The sequence below is a fragment of the Cydia fagiglandana genome, chromosome 7, assembly GCF_963556715.1.
Source record: "Cydia fagiglandana chromosome 7, ilCydFagi1.1, whole genome shotgun sequence".
NCBI lineage: Eukaryota > Metazoa > Arthropoda > Insecta > Lepidoptera > Tortricidae > Cydia > Cydia fagiglandana.
In genome coordinates, this window is record NC_085938.1 from 5886863 (window position 1) to 5902099 (window position 15237).

Here is a 15237-nt window from a genome sequence, read left to right on the forward strand (position 1 = left end):
ATACTGCTAAATAAGGTTAGATTAGTTGTTTACCTTTTAGCTTTTTGACAAGTACTTCCATGAGATTCAATGCGTCTCGCCTGTGCCTCACTTGATTGCTGTTTTCTGCAAGAACACATTTGTTATATTAATTCATGCACCACAACATTGCATCGAGATAAACATGTTACAACATGTTTCGGTCATGAGATATGGCTATTAATTATTTATTTCTTTGTCTATAATAATCAATGTACTGTCGATGCTGTCGGCCGCATGATCGACCAAGCTGCATCCCCAACTTAAGTACCCACGTCGCCATACTGTTTGTATAGAAAAGTAGATACTAATGTAGGGAACCGACTGTACGACCAGTCTCTACAGCGTGGCGGAGAGGATAGCCAACTGTGTGTTTCAACTGTTATAATACTCAATGTATTGTCGATGCTGTCGGCCGCATGATCGAACAAGCTGCTTATAGCCTTGTTCCTACTAACTAGCGTTGTTTGTCCGTGTCCCCAACTTAAGTACCCACGTCGCCATACTAATTGTATAGAAAAGTGGATACTTTTGTAGGGAACCGACTGTACTACCAGTCTCTACAGCGTGGCGGATAGGATAGCCAACTGTGTGTGTCAACTGTAACTTACTCAACGTGTAGTCAATAATGGTGGCCGCGTGTCCAACGACGCTGCTTATAGCCTTGCTCCTACTGTCAGAGGCGTTGTCCGTATCCATAGGCTCGGCATTCAGCACGACCAGTCTCTCGACCACTCGCGTGGCGGCGGCGAGGATAGCCAATTGTGTGGGGCGTGAACTCATGGAGTATGACGTCGCGCAGTGTTCGAAGAATACGTCTTGGTATTTTTCTGTAAAAAAATAAATTTAGGGCTGAAGATGAAGATATTCCATGTAAATACGATTATCGGGTTTTGAGAGGTTACGATCATAATAGCTGTGGACATCTGAATACATTAACTGGTTCGTCACGTTCGTTGCGTCTTCCATTTTCGAAAACTTGTGGCTGTGGCGGGAAACGATTATTTCACATAACACGATCGACGCCATAGAATACGATGACACGCCAGTCGTGTCATACGCCACACGTTAAAAACATTGATGGCACGCCTGTCGTGCCATCCGCACCGAAACGGTTAACCGCGTCTAGAAATGGCCGATTTCCAAATTTTGTCGTTGTTAATTTAATATCAATGACCACGTTTCGACCGGTTCTACCAACCACAGTTGATAGACTGACTAACGTCACTCGGCAGTGAACTATGAGACTTTCCATACAATAAAATTTAGCGAACTCGTTAACGGTGACAGACGATTTTGGTGCAACCGACCCCAAAACTTCGAATTCGATGCTCCCTTGTTCTCAAGGAGTTTAGGCCTGTCCAATTCCTTTGTCCAATGTGGATTGCGTCTCACTCTCTCATTAAGCAAAATGTGACATGCAAATACACATTGGACCAAGATATTTATAAGATTAATATATAGGAATTATTTTTAGGGTTCCGTACCCAAAGGGTAAAACGGGACCCTATTACTAAGACTTCGCTGTCCGTCCGTCTGTCCGTCTGTCTGTCACCAGGCTGTATCTCACGAACCGTGATAGCTAGACAGTTGAAATTTTCACAGATGATGTATTTCTGTTGCCGCTATAATATCAAATACTAAAAACAAAATAAAATAAAGATTTAAGTGGGGCTCCCATACAGCAAACGTGATTTTTGACCAAAGTAAAGCAACGTCGGGCGTGGTCTGTACTTGGATGGGTGACCATTTTGTTTTTGCATTTTTTTCGGTTTTTTTTTTGCTTTATGGTACGGAACCCTTCGTGCGCGAGTCCGACTCGCACTATAGGATTACTTTTAAGATTAATAAATAGGAATTACAAATGTTGATTCTGTAAACAATTTTTTTTTATATCCGGAGATAGTAAGTCTGATTCTTACGTAAGTAGGTAGGTATGCCACAGCCGTATTCCTTTGAAAATATGTCGGTCAGTTCCAAATATTGTTTCTGGGCAACCAATAATCATTTTAAATTGGTCTAAAGCGCTTTAGTTTTATGCAAACGAAACGAATTAGTTATCGAATTTGATTCCTTAGTATTTATGTTACGTTTTAAAGTTTAAATTCACTTTTCTACATCGTCCGGAATTTAATAAAATGTTATTTCTGCTTCCTTGTTCTTCAGACATCCGTTAACAGAACAATATCTTTTATACGGATTAGATCGAGATATAGGTTTCGAAGCTATTGTGTACCTATTTTCAATTTTGCGCGAGCGCCACGTGACACGACTATCGTGCGAGCCGAGCGGCGCGCGGCAGCCCACTGCCATACGCCGCGCCGGCCAAATGTACCTAAACTGCGTAGTGACACCCCCCTGAACTTACTACGGGTGTTCGGCGACGATACGACCTTGAATGACGTCACATTAGAATTGCCATCTTTCTGCTGTTTACCTTGCGTGGCGGCGTCCTTAGGCCACGCCATCCCTAGCAGCTCGTAGGCGGTCTCCTTCTGGTCCCAAGGAGCTTACATACAACTAGATGTCCTAAATATGCCATTTCATTCAAGCGGTAACAGGCGTGGCTCACTCCGCGATTTCGACGCTTTGCTACAGATAGCTAAAAGTACATCCGTTCGACCCCTATTTTGGGCTCTGCCATAAGCCGCGCGTGGCGCTGTCGCCACCTAGCGGCCATATCTGTGCTGATCGTGACAGACGCGTTTTGTTAGAGAGTGAGTCTTCTGTACCTAGTACTATTATTTATTCTGTGGCGGTAATATGACCTTGAACGACGTCACGTTGGAATTGCCGTCTCTTTCTGTTTGTTTACCTTGCGTAGCGGCATCCTTAGGCCAGGCCTTGCCTAGTAATTCATACGCGGTCTCCTTCAGCGCGCCGAGTTGCTCGCGCCGCAAGCGCGCGCCTTCGTTATCCTCCTCATCTGATTCTTTGCCCATTGATAACTCGTCCTAAAACATAATATATTGTGTGTAAAACACTATTTTTTGTAATGTGGAGTAACTTTTATACAATGTTTAATCATAATTTATGAATTAATAGCGACCCGCTGCAACTTCGCACGGGTTACACAAATACTCAACATATTATACACCTAAACCTTCCTCATTCCTTCGGCTTGCTAAGATACTTTCGCTCGAAACTTCTTTCAAGAAGCATAAAACTTCTTTTGTACAAAACCTTACTAAGGCCCATATCACCTACGGTTCTGAATGTTGGGTGCTGAGCAAAAAAGACGAGAATTCCTTGTTGGTATTTGAGCGTAAAATACTAAGACGCATTTTCGGAGCTGTGATGGAGGATGAGATATGGCGAACGCGTTATAACCACGAGCTATACCAAATGTATAATGAGCCTAACGTCATTAAGATCATAAAGATCGGACGCCTGCGATGGGCAGGGCACGTGATACGAATGGACGAGGCCAGAGTACTCAAGCGCCTTCTAGTAGGCCGACTGGAGGGCCGCAGAGGTAAAGGCAGGCCCAAGCTCAGATGGTTGGATGGCGTATACCAGGACATCAGGATCTTAGGAGTGAAAAGTTGGAGAAGGAAGGCCACAAACAGATCGGACTGGAGAGACTTGCTTGACCAGGCTAAGGCCCACCCGCGGCTGTAATGCCTCAGATGATGATGAAACCTTCCTCATGAATCACTCTATTGATAGGTTAAAACCACATGAAAATCCGTCCAGCTGAAGAGTATTGTAACTTGTCCTATGGAATCTGCATAAACTCTAGGCGTCAGCACCCTTGTTTACATTTCAAGTTGAAGTTTCTGATTTAGGTTACAAGATAGTCTCTAAAAGGCGAAAGGAACCTTGCGTGACCCGTAGAGGGTAGATGTGAATTTCTTGCTTAGACTCACCATTTCTTAGGTCCACTTGCACCATCCCAAATCCCACTAACCCGGGGTTAAGCGGTTCAACCATTAACCCAGTGTCAAATTGTGCTGGTAACAATGGTAACTCCATGTTTAACCGGCTAACCCCGGGTTAGTAGAATAATGCAAGTGGGCCTTAGGGGCTATTCATAAATAACGTCATTTCAATTTAGGGGGGGGGGGTCTGGGCATCGGATGACGGTAGCATGAAGTAGGAGGAAATGAGGTCATTTGAAGCATGATTTTTGGATGATTATAGGGGGGGGGGGGTCAAAAATCGTCAAAAATCGATGACGTAATTATTTATGGACAGCCCCTTAGATCTTTAGTGCATTAAAATTAATCCAGGTTTTGAGATAAACTTGATCTGAAATGTACCTTGGATAGTATGACTTTGACGATCTCATAGACTTGATTGAAATGATCCGTCTCTATGGCGCTCAGCGCCTCTCCTAGCGCGGCGATGGCATGTTTCTTGTACACCATTTCTTGCTTCCGGGCTTCTACTAGCAGCGCGTTGATACATTCTGACGCGAGCGCTTGGGATATAGGCGCCTCGCCGTCTTTCACGCTACAAGATTGACAAGTTAGATAAGAAAATGTGTTTAATGATATTGTGATATTATATTGTATTTCTTACTGGGATTTCACGGCATTATACACACGCAAACTTCCGTTTCTCTATGTATTTTCTCCTCTGTGAGGTGTTTAGTGATTTGAGAGTGGTGTATGATTAGCGTAACTAATCGCGGAGGTAATCAGTATTACAGTGAGTACACAAACACATTAAACTTACTTAATAATACTTCACGAGTCAATATACAATCACAGGTGTTTGTAAACCTTCTCACAATTTGCACTTAGTCTTAAAATTTGAGGGTAGTGCCTTTCAGATTTTAATTTACTTAGGGCCATTTGCACCATCCCACTAACCCGTGGTTAGCCCGTTAAACCGTTAGACTCAGTGTCAAACTGTACACGGTGACCATGGTAACTCCAGGTTTAACCGGTTAACCTGGGGTTAGTGGAATGGTGCAAATGGCGCTTATAGAACACCTGTAGCTGTAAACCAAAAAGATTCAAACTTACCTGCAGCACTCGGCGAGTGCTTGAATCATGTGCTGTTTCCCATCGAAGGTCTTCCCGTGGACGGCCGCTACCAGCGCACGGATCAACTGTTCCCGTTGGTCGCCCAGATATATACGTGCATATCGCCATGCAATACTAGCTAACAGCAACAATCTAGACTAACCATCGGTGAACTTTATGTATTTGCGATAAGGTTTACGAACAGTTAACAGTATGAACGATAAGTCGATAACACACAAGTTTCAACTGACCTGCAGCACTCGGCGAGCGCTTGAATCATGTGCTATTTCCCGTCGAAGGTCTTCCCGTGGACGGCCGCCAACAAGGCCCGGATCGACTGTTCCCGTTGGTTGCCCAGACCGTCCGGGAGGTATTGGCATATCGTCATGCAATATCAACAGCAACAATCTAGACTAACCATCGGTGAACCTTATGTATTTGCGATAAGGTTTACGAACAGTTAACAGTATGAACGATAAGTCGATAATACACAAGTTTCAACTGACCTGCAGCACTCGGCGAGCGCTTGAATCATGTGCTGTTTCCCGTCGAAGGTCTTCCCGTGGACGGCCGCTAACAGCGCCCGAATCAACTGTTCCCGCTGGTCGCCTAAGCCGTCCGGAAGGTCTTTGCATATCGTCTTTACTGCGTTCGCCGCCTGAGGATAAATAAAGTATTCATTGTTAAGCTATATGTGTCATTCTCAACGACAAGGGTACTTATTGCCAGTTGTCAATAAGGTGTTATTTCCATACAGCTTTGAAGTTAACCTTATCGACAACCGACAAAGTTGTACCTTTTGGAGCCACAATAAAATAAATCTGGTGTCATGTTTTGTAGCTGAGTTGAGAGGAGAAAATGTTCGCTCTGCCACCTCCGCGTAATACCAATACAGCTAATTCTTGCGGACGTGTCCACACGTTTTGGTCTGGTCCAGACGACAGACCAATACAATGCTAGACGTACATGGATATAGTCCAGTCTGTATAACAGTCCCCGTGTAGTACTCGCCTGTATCTTCTTGGTCCAGCTGCTGGCGGTGAGCGCGCGCTCGATCTCCTCGCGGATGGCGAGCAGGTGCAGGCGGATGCCGCTCGCCCGCGCCGGGCTCATGTCCGTCCATATGTCCTCGAACATCTCCACTGTCGAAGGGTCTACAACAAAAAACCTGTTTATTTTAAACCATACAAAAGGTTATAGTAAATAGCTAAAATAGACTTTTCTTGCCTTCAATAAACAATGAAAATAATGTGAAATGGCTTTAAAAGACACAATTCATAATTAATATCTCTGGTTGTCTACACCAATTGGAGCGAGATTCCTTCATTCGCTTTAAACTGTACTTTCGGCTAAATCGCTCTCGAATCAATGGATGTGCTCGCCCAAAAGTGACACACTTTGACTTTTTGTGATTTGAACATGCCGTGTAGTCTTTTCATCAGCTTTTGAATGAGTAAATAACATTAGGTATTTTACCGTCATCCTTCGGCGCGTGCATGGCCAAGAACACCATAGGCGCCAAGACCGCCTCATTGTCCTTGACGTGTTCTATCTTGGCCTTGGCGATGGATTTGAGAGTGAGCGCGATGGCCGACCGCGCCGTGTCCTCTTCTTTCGTCTCGTATAGGCCCACTAGCTTCTTCATTAGTTTGTCGATTGACGATTGCTGAAACGGAGACTCATTAATTTTCATGTCAGAAAAAAAAACTAATTATGAAGATGCAATTTTAACTAGTTGATTTCACCAACAACTAATAAAATGTGCATAACAGACATACGCCTAATATTTTTATATAGGTGCTACGTCTCGTCATTACCCGCGGGCAGGTGTAATAAAATCTAATCGAACAAGCTATTTTGCATATAGTATCATTATTTGCATATAGTATTATTATTATTTTGCTGACATATATTTCTGTACCAAATGCCAAATCGGTCGACTATTAGAAGAGGGTTTAAAATTACTATATTTAAACAAGTTTACTTAGTATCAAGAAAATACATCAAGGCTTCTTAAAGTTGTATAGAATACATTTGTTTCCGATGTCTAATTAAGTATTTGTTCAGTCAGCAGCAGAAGTTGCTATGAGGGCCAGGTGTTCAAAATGCATGTCAAGGTAATTTTGGAACACCTCGTTCGCTTAGCAACTTTTGCTGCTGACTGTAGCTCATAGGATACCCATCGTCGTAGTAGCAGTAAAATCAAGTAAACTAAAGGAGAACCAATTAGAACCTACCTTAGCGTAAGCCGAAACTTGCCCCAACGCCTCCGCATAGTTCTTTCTAACCGTCGCGTTCCTGTCAAACGCTCCATTGAGCAGATTACTCATGATCTTCCCGGCTACCGGCTCCAAGTCATTCCGCAAGTAATGCGCGGCCAGCACTATGAAGTGTGTGCAGGCGACTTTAGTGCCGAGTTGGGGCGATTTGGTCAATTCCAGGATTTTGGGAAGGGTTTCTTTCATCACCTCGATGTTTATGAACGGCATGCACTGTGGGAAAATGATACGTACTCTTAAGGGTATAAGTGTGAAATTCGTTTAGAGAAAGTAGGTAGGTACCTACTGATTAGGCCAAGTTGAGAACATCCTATTATTCCTATTTAATCAGTATTCAGTTAAAAAACGCTATTCAGTTTAACGTTAAATAAATATTGATGGTAAATATAAAGTATAACCATCATTTTCGGGGTTATATTTTTTTCGATTATGTAGAATAAAAATATCGACATCGACACTTAACAATGATTGATGAATTACAGGGATGGCCCGTTAGTAAAATTGTTCAGTGTGACCTAGTGATTCAACTCGCAGTAAAATTAAACGTTGAAAAAACACCTCATACTTTACAGACATAAGTGGCTTAAAAAATCGCACCCAGGCCATAATTGTAAAAAAAAATACAGACATAAGATTTCGTTACCTTGACAACCGTGTCGGTGGTATAGTGCTGTCTCGCCGCATTGGCTCGCATATCGTCAATGAGGTCTCTGGTGCCGCTGTCAGTGCCCATCGCCGTACTGAGGTACGAAAGTTTGGCGGATTCTAGTTCACCCGCCGCACCAACTAAGGCAGGTATCAGTTTAGGTAGGAACGGCGCGAGTGAGTCTCCGGCCGCACTCACTAGTTTTGATACTGTCTGTAAACTGATGATAACTTGATTATAATTATATCTTTTATTCGATTGGTTAAGGTTTTATGTGTACTTCGTTGTGTACTAAATAATACGGCTAAATATGTCGCAGTATTTGTATGGAGACGGCCGCTATATGACGGCACCGCTATCCTAGGAAACTAGAGCATTAGAGCGTCAAAAATGTACTCAAGGTCGATTTAACGCATCTTTATGCTATGCAATGTTACAAATCTCATAACACAGCATTTGCTCTTAAACTTTGCTTATATATCTACGCTCAGCTTCATGGAAATCCGTATAAACGATTCATTCCAAGGCCGACAATCTTAACAATAAATAAAACATGTAAACAAAAGAGAAGAAACAGATTAAAGGTTATTAAATGAGCTTTTAAATGATGTCAAATTGAATAAGGCAAAACCATTTCACTAAAGATCGGTTTTCCTAGGATAGCGGTAACGTCATATAGCGGCCATCTCCGTACTAAATAATACGGCTATATATGGATGTCGTAGTATTTGTATGGAGACGGCCGCTATATGACGGCACCGCTATCCTAGGAAACCAGAGGTTTAGTTAAGGTTTTTCTCTCTCTCTCTGATCTCTATGTTCCGTACCTGACACTCCTGACTTCTCGCACGACGTTAGTGATGCCGTTATCGAGCAACACGGGCAGTATCGCGGACACGATCTGCTTGCCGTCCTTCCCTTGGCTCACATCGGAGGCGCGGACGCATAGCTGTTGTCGTATACAGGTGTGTTAAGGTGGTATTCCATCTGTCCAATGTCTGTGCGTCTCTCTCACTAAGCATAATGTGAGACGCAAAACACATTGGACAAAAAAATTGGACAGGTGGAATATTACCCTTAAGTATAATAAATTCAATCAAAGATTGCACGCTTTACTTTCGGGCATGTAGAAACGATAATAATTCAAGTGATAAATGAGTAAATAAAATAAATAACGACAAATAAGTTTCTATGTATTATAGTTGACATATCTACAATGGAGTCCTCATATAAGAACACTAGCAAACAAATTAAGTTCGGCCGCTTACACTGTGAGGAGAATTAGACAATTGACTAATGTTGAAACAGCTCGCCTTGTTTATTATAGTTATTTTCATAGTGTAATGTCATATGGTATTCTGGTTTGGGGCAAAGCAGCTGACATACAGACTATATTTGTCTTACAAAAGAGAGCCATTCGTTCTATTTGACGACCGGTCTGGCCTAGTGGGTAGTGACCCTGCCTGCTAAGCCGATGGTCCTGGGTTCGAATCCCAGTAAGGGCATTTATTTGTGTGATGAACACTAATATTTGTTCCTGAGTCATGGGTGTTTTCTATGTATATAAGTATGTATTTATCTATATAAGTATATATATCGTCGCCTAGCACCCATAGTACAAGCTTTGCTTAGTTTGGGGCTAGGTTGATCTGTGTAAGATGTCCCCAATATTTATTATTATTATTTGTATGTCTTTTCCATACCTCGGGACCATGGGGTCCCGGACCTTTGGGAGGCGTACGTGGGGCCGAAGCCAACAGCGCAGAGGCCCTTTAAGACACTTTAATCTAAAAGCAAGGGATACACGTGGCGGATACCATCCCCAAACGCACAATGTGATACATCCGGAGATGGTCCCCGCCAGGTGCAAAGACTATTGCAGTGCAGCACTTTTGTGCTGCGATGGGAACTAAGGTCATGGGCTATAGATTTGAAAGTTGGATGGTCTGGATAATGGGCTATGGGAGAGACTAGCGGACACCTGCCGTGACAATCAGTCTCAAAATTGTATAAGACAGGTGGTGACTCGCCAACTCATTGAGTGGGCCCCGCAATGGCCGCACGCTCAGTGCGACAACAGGGCAACACTTTGGAGTGGCTGTAAGGTTGTCGAGAGGTGAGTCTGCGGTAGCCAGATCCCGGTAATCCGTTCAAGGGCCGCCGGCGTTATGACATTTTACACTTCCAACCTGGAGCATAGGTCCCGCTCTTGCGACTCCACTCTGGCCGGCCAATCAAGGCAAGCACAGAGGCGAGGGCCAGATGACAGGGCCCTCTGGAATAGGGGTCCGCGGTGTCGCCACTCACCGTCAGCTCGCCACAAGCTGCCCCCGCGGGGTTATTATTATTATTATTTATATATAATTTAAGGGTGCGTGAATCATTAAGAGAACTTTTTAAAGAAATTAATATTTTAACTGTAGCTTCCCAATACATATATGATAGTATTATTTATGTTGTTAAGAATCTAGACTCCTTCACTAAGAATTCTGATGTCCATAACTATAATACTAGAAATAAAAACAAGCTTGCTATCAGAAAGTTTCGTGTTCGTAAAGTACAGAAGTCATTCGTTGGGCAATGCATTCATTTTTATAACAAGTTACCTGAGGATGCTTTAAGATTACCCTTTCCAGCTCTTAAGAATTACTTAAAAAAGTCATTGATGTTGAAGGCTTATTACAAAGTCGAGGACTACTTGACAGACAAACATGCATGGTCCAAACCAGAAACTGTAATAACAACAAGTAGCAATTAAAAGCATTGTATTATGTGTAGAGTTAAAGGTGACTCAGCTCAGGTAAAAAGCACATCAAATTGTATGAAAGCATCTCATAACAATCAGTCAGATTCATATAATATGTATTCTCATTTCTTTTATTGATTTTATTTCTTTTCCTTTTGTAAGAATTTGATATGTTTTCTGAAAGAGCTACGTATTTGTATAAAGTTATGTACTCACTGAGTATAATTGCATGAATTCTATAGTAATTTAAATTGTATTTTTCTTAATTACTCGTAATGCAGGTTAATTATAATTGTAATAATGTTTTGAAAAGATGTGTCCCGCCGAGTTTGTTGCCGGTCCCATATTGGGATACCCTCCTCCAATTGAGGGGGGATTTAAATCTTCTCGGGGCAGAGGTGTACGGTTGGAGCCGTTAAAGGTTTATTTGACGTTCATAAGCGCATTATAATATGCCTACTTGAATAAACTATTTTTTTATCTTTTTTATCTTTATCTTTATATTGTACCGATCTCTCGAACGACTTGTATGATGAATCGAGCAACTCGAAATTTCAGGCAACTCGTCGGGGTTAGGGTTACAAAATAAGGATAATTAAGGAGGAGAGGAGGATAAGTAACCCACTTTATCGTCCCATTAATTTTCCATCGCAACCATAGTTTGTGTTTTAGTTTTTAAGGTATATTGTATAGTATGTATGGCAGTTTTAAGGTAATTTATGTATGGGCCAATAGTTGCCTGAAATCATTTTTTTTTTCATTACATTTAAGGTAGTTTGAGTTTGTTTCCTTCGTCCGGTTTCAGCATAATAATTTTGTCCCAACAGTTCTTCCGTTCGTACATTTTAATATCGCAATGTTCGTGAAATTACCTTAGAAAGCACGTTAGCCGTGGTTGTGGCGGCTTGCCTCGTGCCTTCATGGACGTCGTCCATAACCCTGAACAGTTGGGCCCACAGGGTGGGCAGCTGTGATAGGGACTCGTGAAGACTCAGCGCTCCTCTGAAACAGTGCATTTCGTCGGATGACAAGCAAAAGTCACTAAGTACTATCAAAAAATTTAAGTAACAATGCACTTTATTACACTTGTAACACGGTTTATTGACCAATAATTTAAATGGTCCTAGTTAGTGACCTTTGCTTGTCACCCGACGATTTGTAAGGAACAGGGTGACACACATACATATACAATATACAATTACCCCCTTATTCATAAACGTCTACTAAAGTTCCATCATACCAATACGTCGGAAAGGGACAAACGATTATTTATCCGCTTGTCAACTTTAGTAGACGTTTATGAATAAGGGGGTAAGCCTTTAATCATTGACTCAGTTATAATTTTGTTTTGTTTGTTTATCATTGAATTTTAGTTTTCATTAGTCAGGGTTTCCGACAAAGGCCTCTAAAGGCCTCCTTACACAGGCGAGTTTTCGTGCGCGGGGCGTGAGCGAGGTGCGCCGCTTTTACATATAAAACGCTCACGCCCCGCCCGGAAAACGCGCCTGTGTGACGCAACTTTAATTCTTAAAGCTTTCCAGTCTTCACACACACACACTATCTACAAAAGAAACACAATTTGAAGAGCATCTCTTATTCTTCATGAGCGTTTTTGTAGATACAGTCAGCAGCAGAAGTTGCTAAGCGGGCGAGGTGTTCAAAATGACCTTGACACGCTTAACAATAAAGTCGCGACTTCAGTAGCAACGTCTGCTGCTGACTGTACATGTACACTGCAGTCACCGCAGTAGGGCAATCATATTGTTACGAATATCTCAGCCCACATAGCGGCGGCAAAATAATCGCAGTTACCGCGTGGTACAGTCGCCATCAGATATATCGGAGCGGCTAAGACGTTCACAATATCTGAACACGCACTCTAACGCCTTGACAACAGAGGCGTGTTCAGATATTTGTGAGCGCGTTGGCCGCTCCGATATATCTGATGGCGACTGTACACACAAAATAAAACGCTCGTATTTTGCTAACGGAAAATACCCACATTATATTAAAGGATTCAAAATAATATATAAAGGGTACAATGCGTTCGAAGTTCAAAGAGAGTCGTACATTTAATTTACAGGGCGTCATTCAGTAAATAAATAACATACCTCAGAAGATCGGCAAGGGCGTTACAGCAGGACATCCTCACTCGCCACTGGTTTGAAGTCATGTTTGTCACGAGGTCGTCAAGGATTTCTTTGTGGTATTTGTGAACCTGTACAGCAAGAAATTTATTGTAAGTTAACACACAACGCCACTAGATTAGGACAGACAGCAACACTCCTAACTGTACATCGGTGGACCTTATTATAAAAGACATAAGGTCCACCGATGTACAGTTAAGTGTGGGTGATTACCACAAGTCTGTAGTAGACCGCGGGCCAGGAGCATATATCGTCAGTCATCGCCTCCCGGCTATCAGCTTTGTCAGAATCATCTGTCTGTATCTTTGTCAGAACTATCAGTTTAGATGCTATCATGAATTAAAAAAATAGTCAGCTGGCTGTATCGCGGTGGAAAGACCATCAGTTGATGAACTGATTATGTAAACATTTTTTTTTCAGTAATCTTTTTTATTCACAATAGCCTCTAAACTATCATCTGACAAAGTATCAAACGGGAGGCGATGACTAAAAGTTTTTTTTTGTACGTGTTTCGGTGGCTGCCATTCCTCAATCCACCAACGGAGCGGCAGCTGACGTCCACGAAGGTACACCATACATAGCCGTTAACCACTATACGAGTCATCGCCCGGGAGGCGATTGGTCATAGAAATCTGTTCGCGGCTCGCGGTCTATACTAGTCTGCAACTGTATGCTTACGGTAGCCTGTGTGTTGGGAACTAGAGCGTGCCATATGCTCGCCATAGAGTTCTGAATGCGCGGCGTGGGGTCGAACCGGTAGCGGTACAGACGCGGCACGATTTTAGGCAAGTGCTCGGATAACTGGGCGCCCGCTTGTAAAGCTATAGAGTGAAAGCCGAATGCCGCACCTGAATAATAAATAAGAATTAATTAGGTCATAGAAGGTTAGGTATTTTAGTTTGTAATTGAAAGAGTGATAAAATATCTCTGAAAGCAAACAGTAAAATAAGCTTAATCTAAGGTTTTACCCAACCTACTTCAGATCGTCAGATAATACCTAACCTCAGATAATGATCGTCAGATCACTAAACCTTATAAAACAAAGTCCCTGTCTGTTTGTGTGTATGTTCGCGATAAACTCAAAAACTACTGAACGGATTTTCATGCGATTTTCACCTTACTTGAGTGATACTTGAGGAAGGTTTACGTGTATAATTTGTTAAGGTTTTGTGTAACCCGTGCGAAGCCGGGGCGGATTGCTAGTAATTCATAAAACATAACAAGCTTTCTTACAAATACACAAATCAAAACGACAGAATAAGACAAACGATGAATAGCTAATTGAGGATTGTAGCGCGTTTATGAATAACGCCATAAATGAGATGAGTGAATGAGTAAGCCATATCTTACAACATACTATTAGAACAAATTAAATTATTTTCAGAAAATATTTTAATTTGTTTTTATCAAGTAGAAACACTACTATACAAATTATATACTGACCTGACCTGGGGCACTGGAGGCCTTGGTCAGTTTTTCTTAGTATGACATTTATTTCAGTTTATATCTTACTACATACTTAAATAATAATAATGTAATCAGGCCAGTGTGTATAAGGCTTAGAACGCACTGCGTTTAATTTCCTGCGGTTTCAGAACCTTAAAAATTGTAACGTACCTACGGCTAGCTTCATAAGCGCACGCACATGCAAGACTGAAACCGCAAGGAATTAATCGCAGTGCGTTCAAAGTCCTGAACACTTTTGCGTCTAGATGTTTACTCACCTTTCTTGGAATTCCACACGGAGTTATGGTGTGCCAAATGCATAAACTTGTATAGTAGATCCGGTTGATTTAAATCCGAAGCGAGCGAACACAGCTCTTTGTATGTGGACAGGTTGCCTCTGTAATCAATTATTAAAAATAAAATAAACTATTATTACAGTTACAGAATACCTACATTCGGTACGGCCCACCTTTTTCGCTCGGCAAACAATACACTTCCACCCACCCACAAGATGGACGGACGACCTTGTTAAAGCCGCCGGAAGACGCTGGATGCGGGTGGCTTCCAACCGGTACGAATGGAGGTCCAAGGGGGAGGCCTATGTTCAGCAGTGGACGTCTTATGGCTGAGATGATGATGATGATGAAACAATACACTTACCCCGTGGGAGCCTTGCCTAGCTCCTCCTCGAATATCTTCGTGTCCTTTGTGACCTCAGCGCGCTGCCACCGGTGATCTGCTCTATTATCTGGGCCACAAGAGCCTGTTTCGCTCAGCAAACATTACACTTACCCCGTGGGAGCCTTGCCTAGCTGCCCCTCTTCGAATATCTTCGTGTCCTCTGTGACCTGAGCCACGGCTCGCTTGCCACTCGTGAGCTGATCTATTATCTGGGCCACAAGGGCCTTTTTCGCATCCTCGTCTGAATTCTGATATACCAGACTTAAGCCCTTGCTGGCGACGTCTTGGACTATTTCTGTTA

General features: G+C 42.5%; 1 protein-coding gene across 1 annotated transcript in view; it reads right to left on the minus strand.

Moving 5' to 3' along the window:
- LOC134665778 (proteasome-associated protein ECM29 homolog) overlaps positions 1-15237 on the minus strand; it is a 38786-nt gene that overhangs the window by 395 nt on the left and 23154 nt on the right. Inside the window, exons 23-37 of the mRNA XM_063522760.1 lie at positions 15048-15231; positions 14534-14652; positions 13488-13657; positions 12774-12880; positions 11535-11664; positions 8744-8865; positions 7914-8136; positions 7229-7483; positions 6468-6657; positions 6003-6145; positions 5498-5649; positions 4281-4473; positions 2834-2972; positions 630-848; positions 34-105 (exon numbers count right to left, since the gene is read on the minus strand). Coding sequence (XP_063378830.1) covers positions 34-105; positions 630-848; positions 2834-2972; positions 4281-4473; positions 5498-5649; positions 6003-6145; positions 6468-6657; positions 7229-7483; positions 7914-8136; positions 8744-8865; positions 11535-11664; positions 12774-12880; positions 13488-13657; positions 14534-14652; positions 15048-15231 — 2418 coding nt within the window. The remainder of the gene's footprint in view (positions 1-33; positions 106-629; positions 849-2833; positions 2973-4280; positions 4474-5497; positions 5650-6002; positions 6146-6467; positions 6658-7228; positions 7484-7913; positions 8137-8743; positions 8866-11534; positions 11665-12773; positions 12881-13487; positions 13658-14533; positions 14653-15047; positions 15232-15237) is intronic.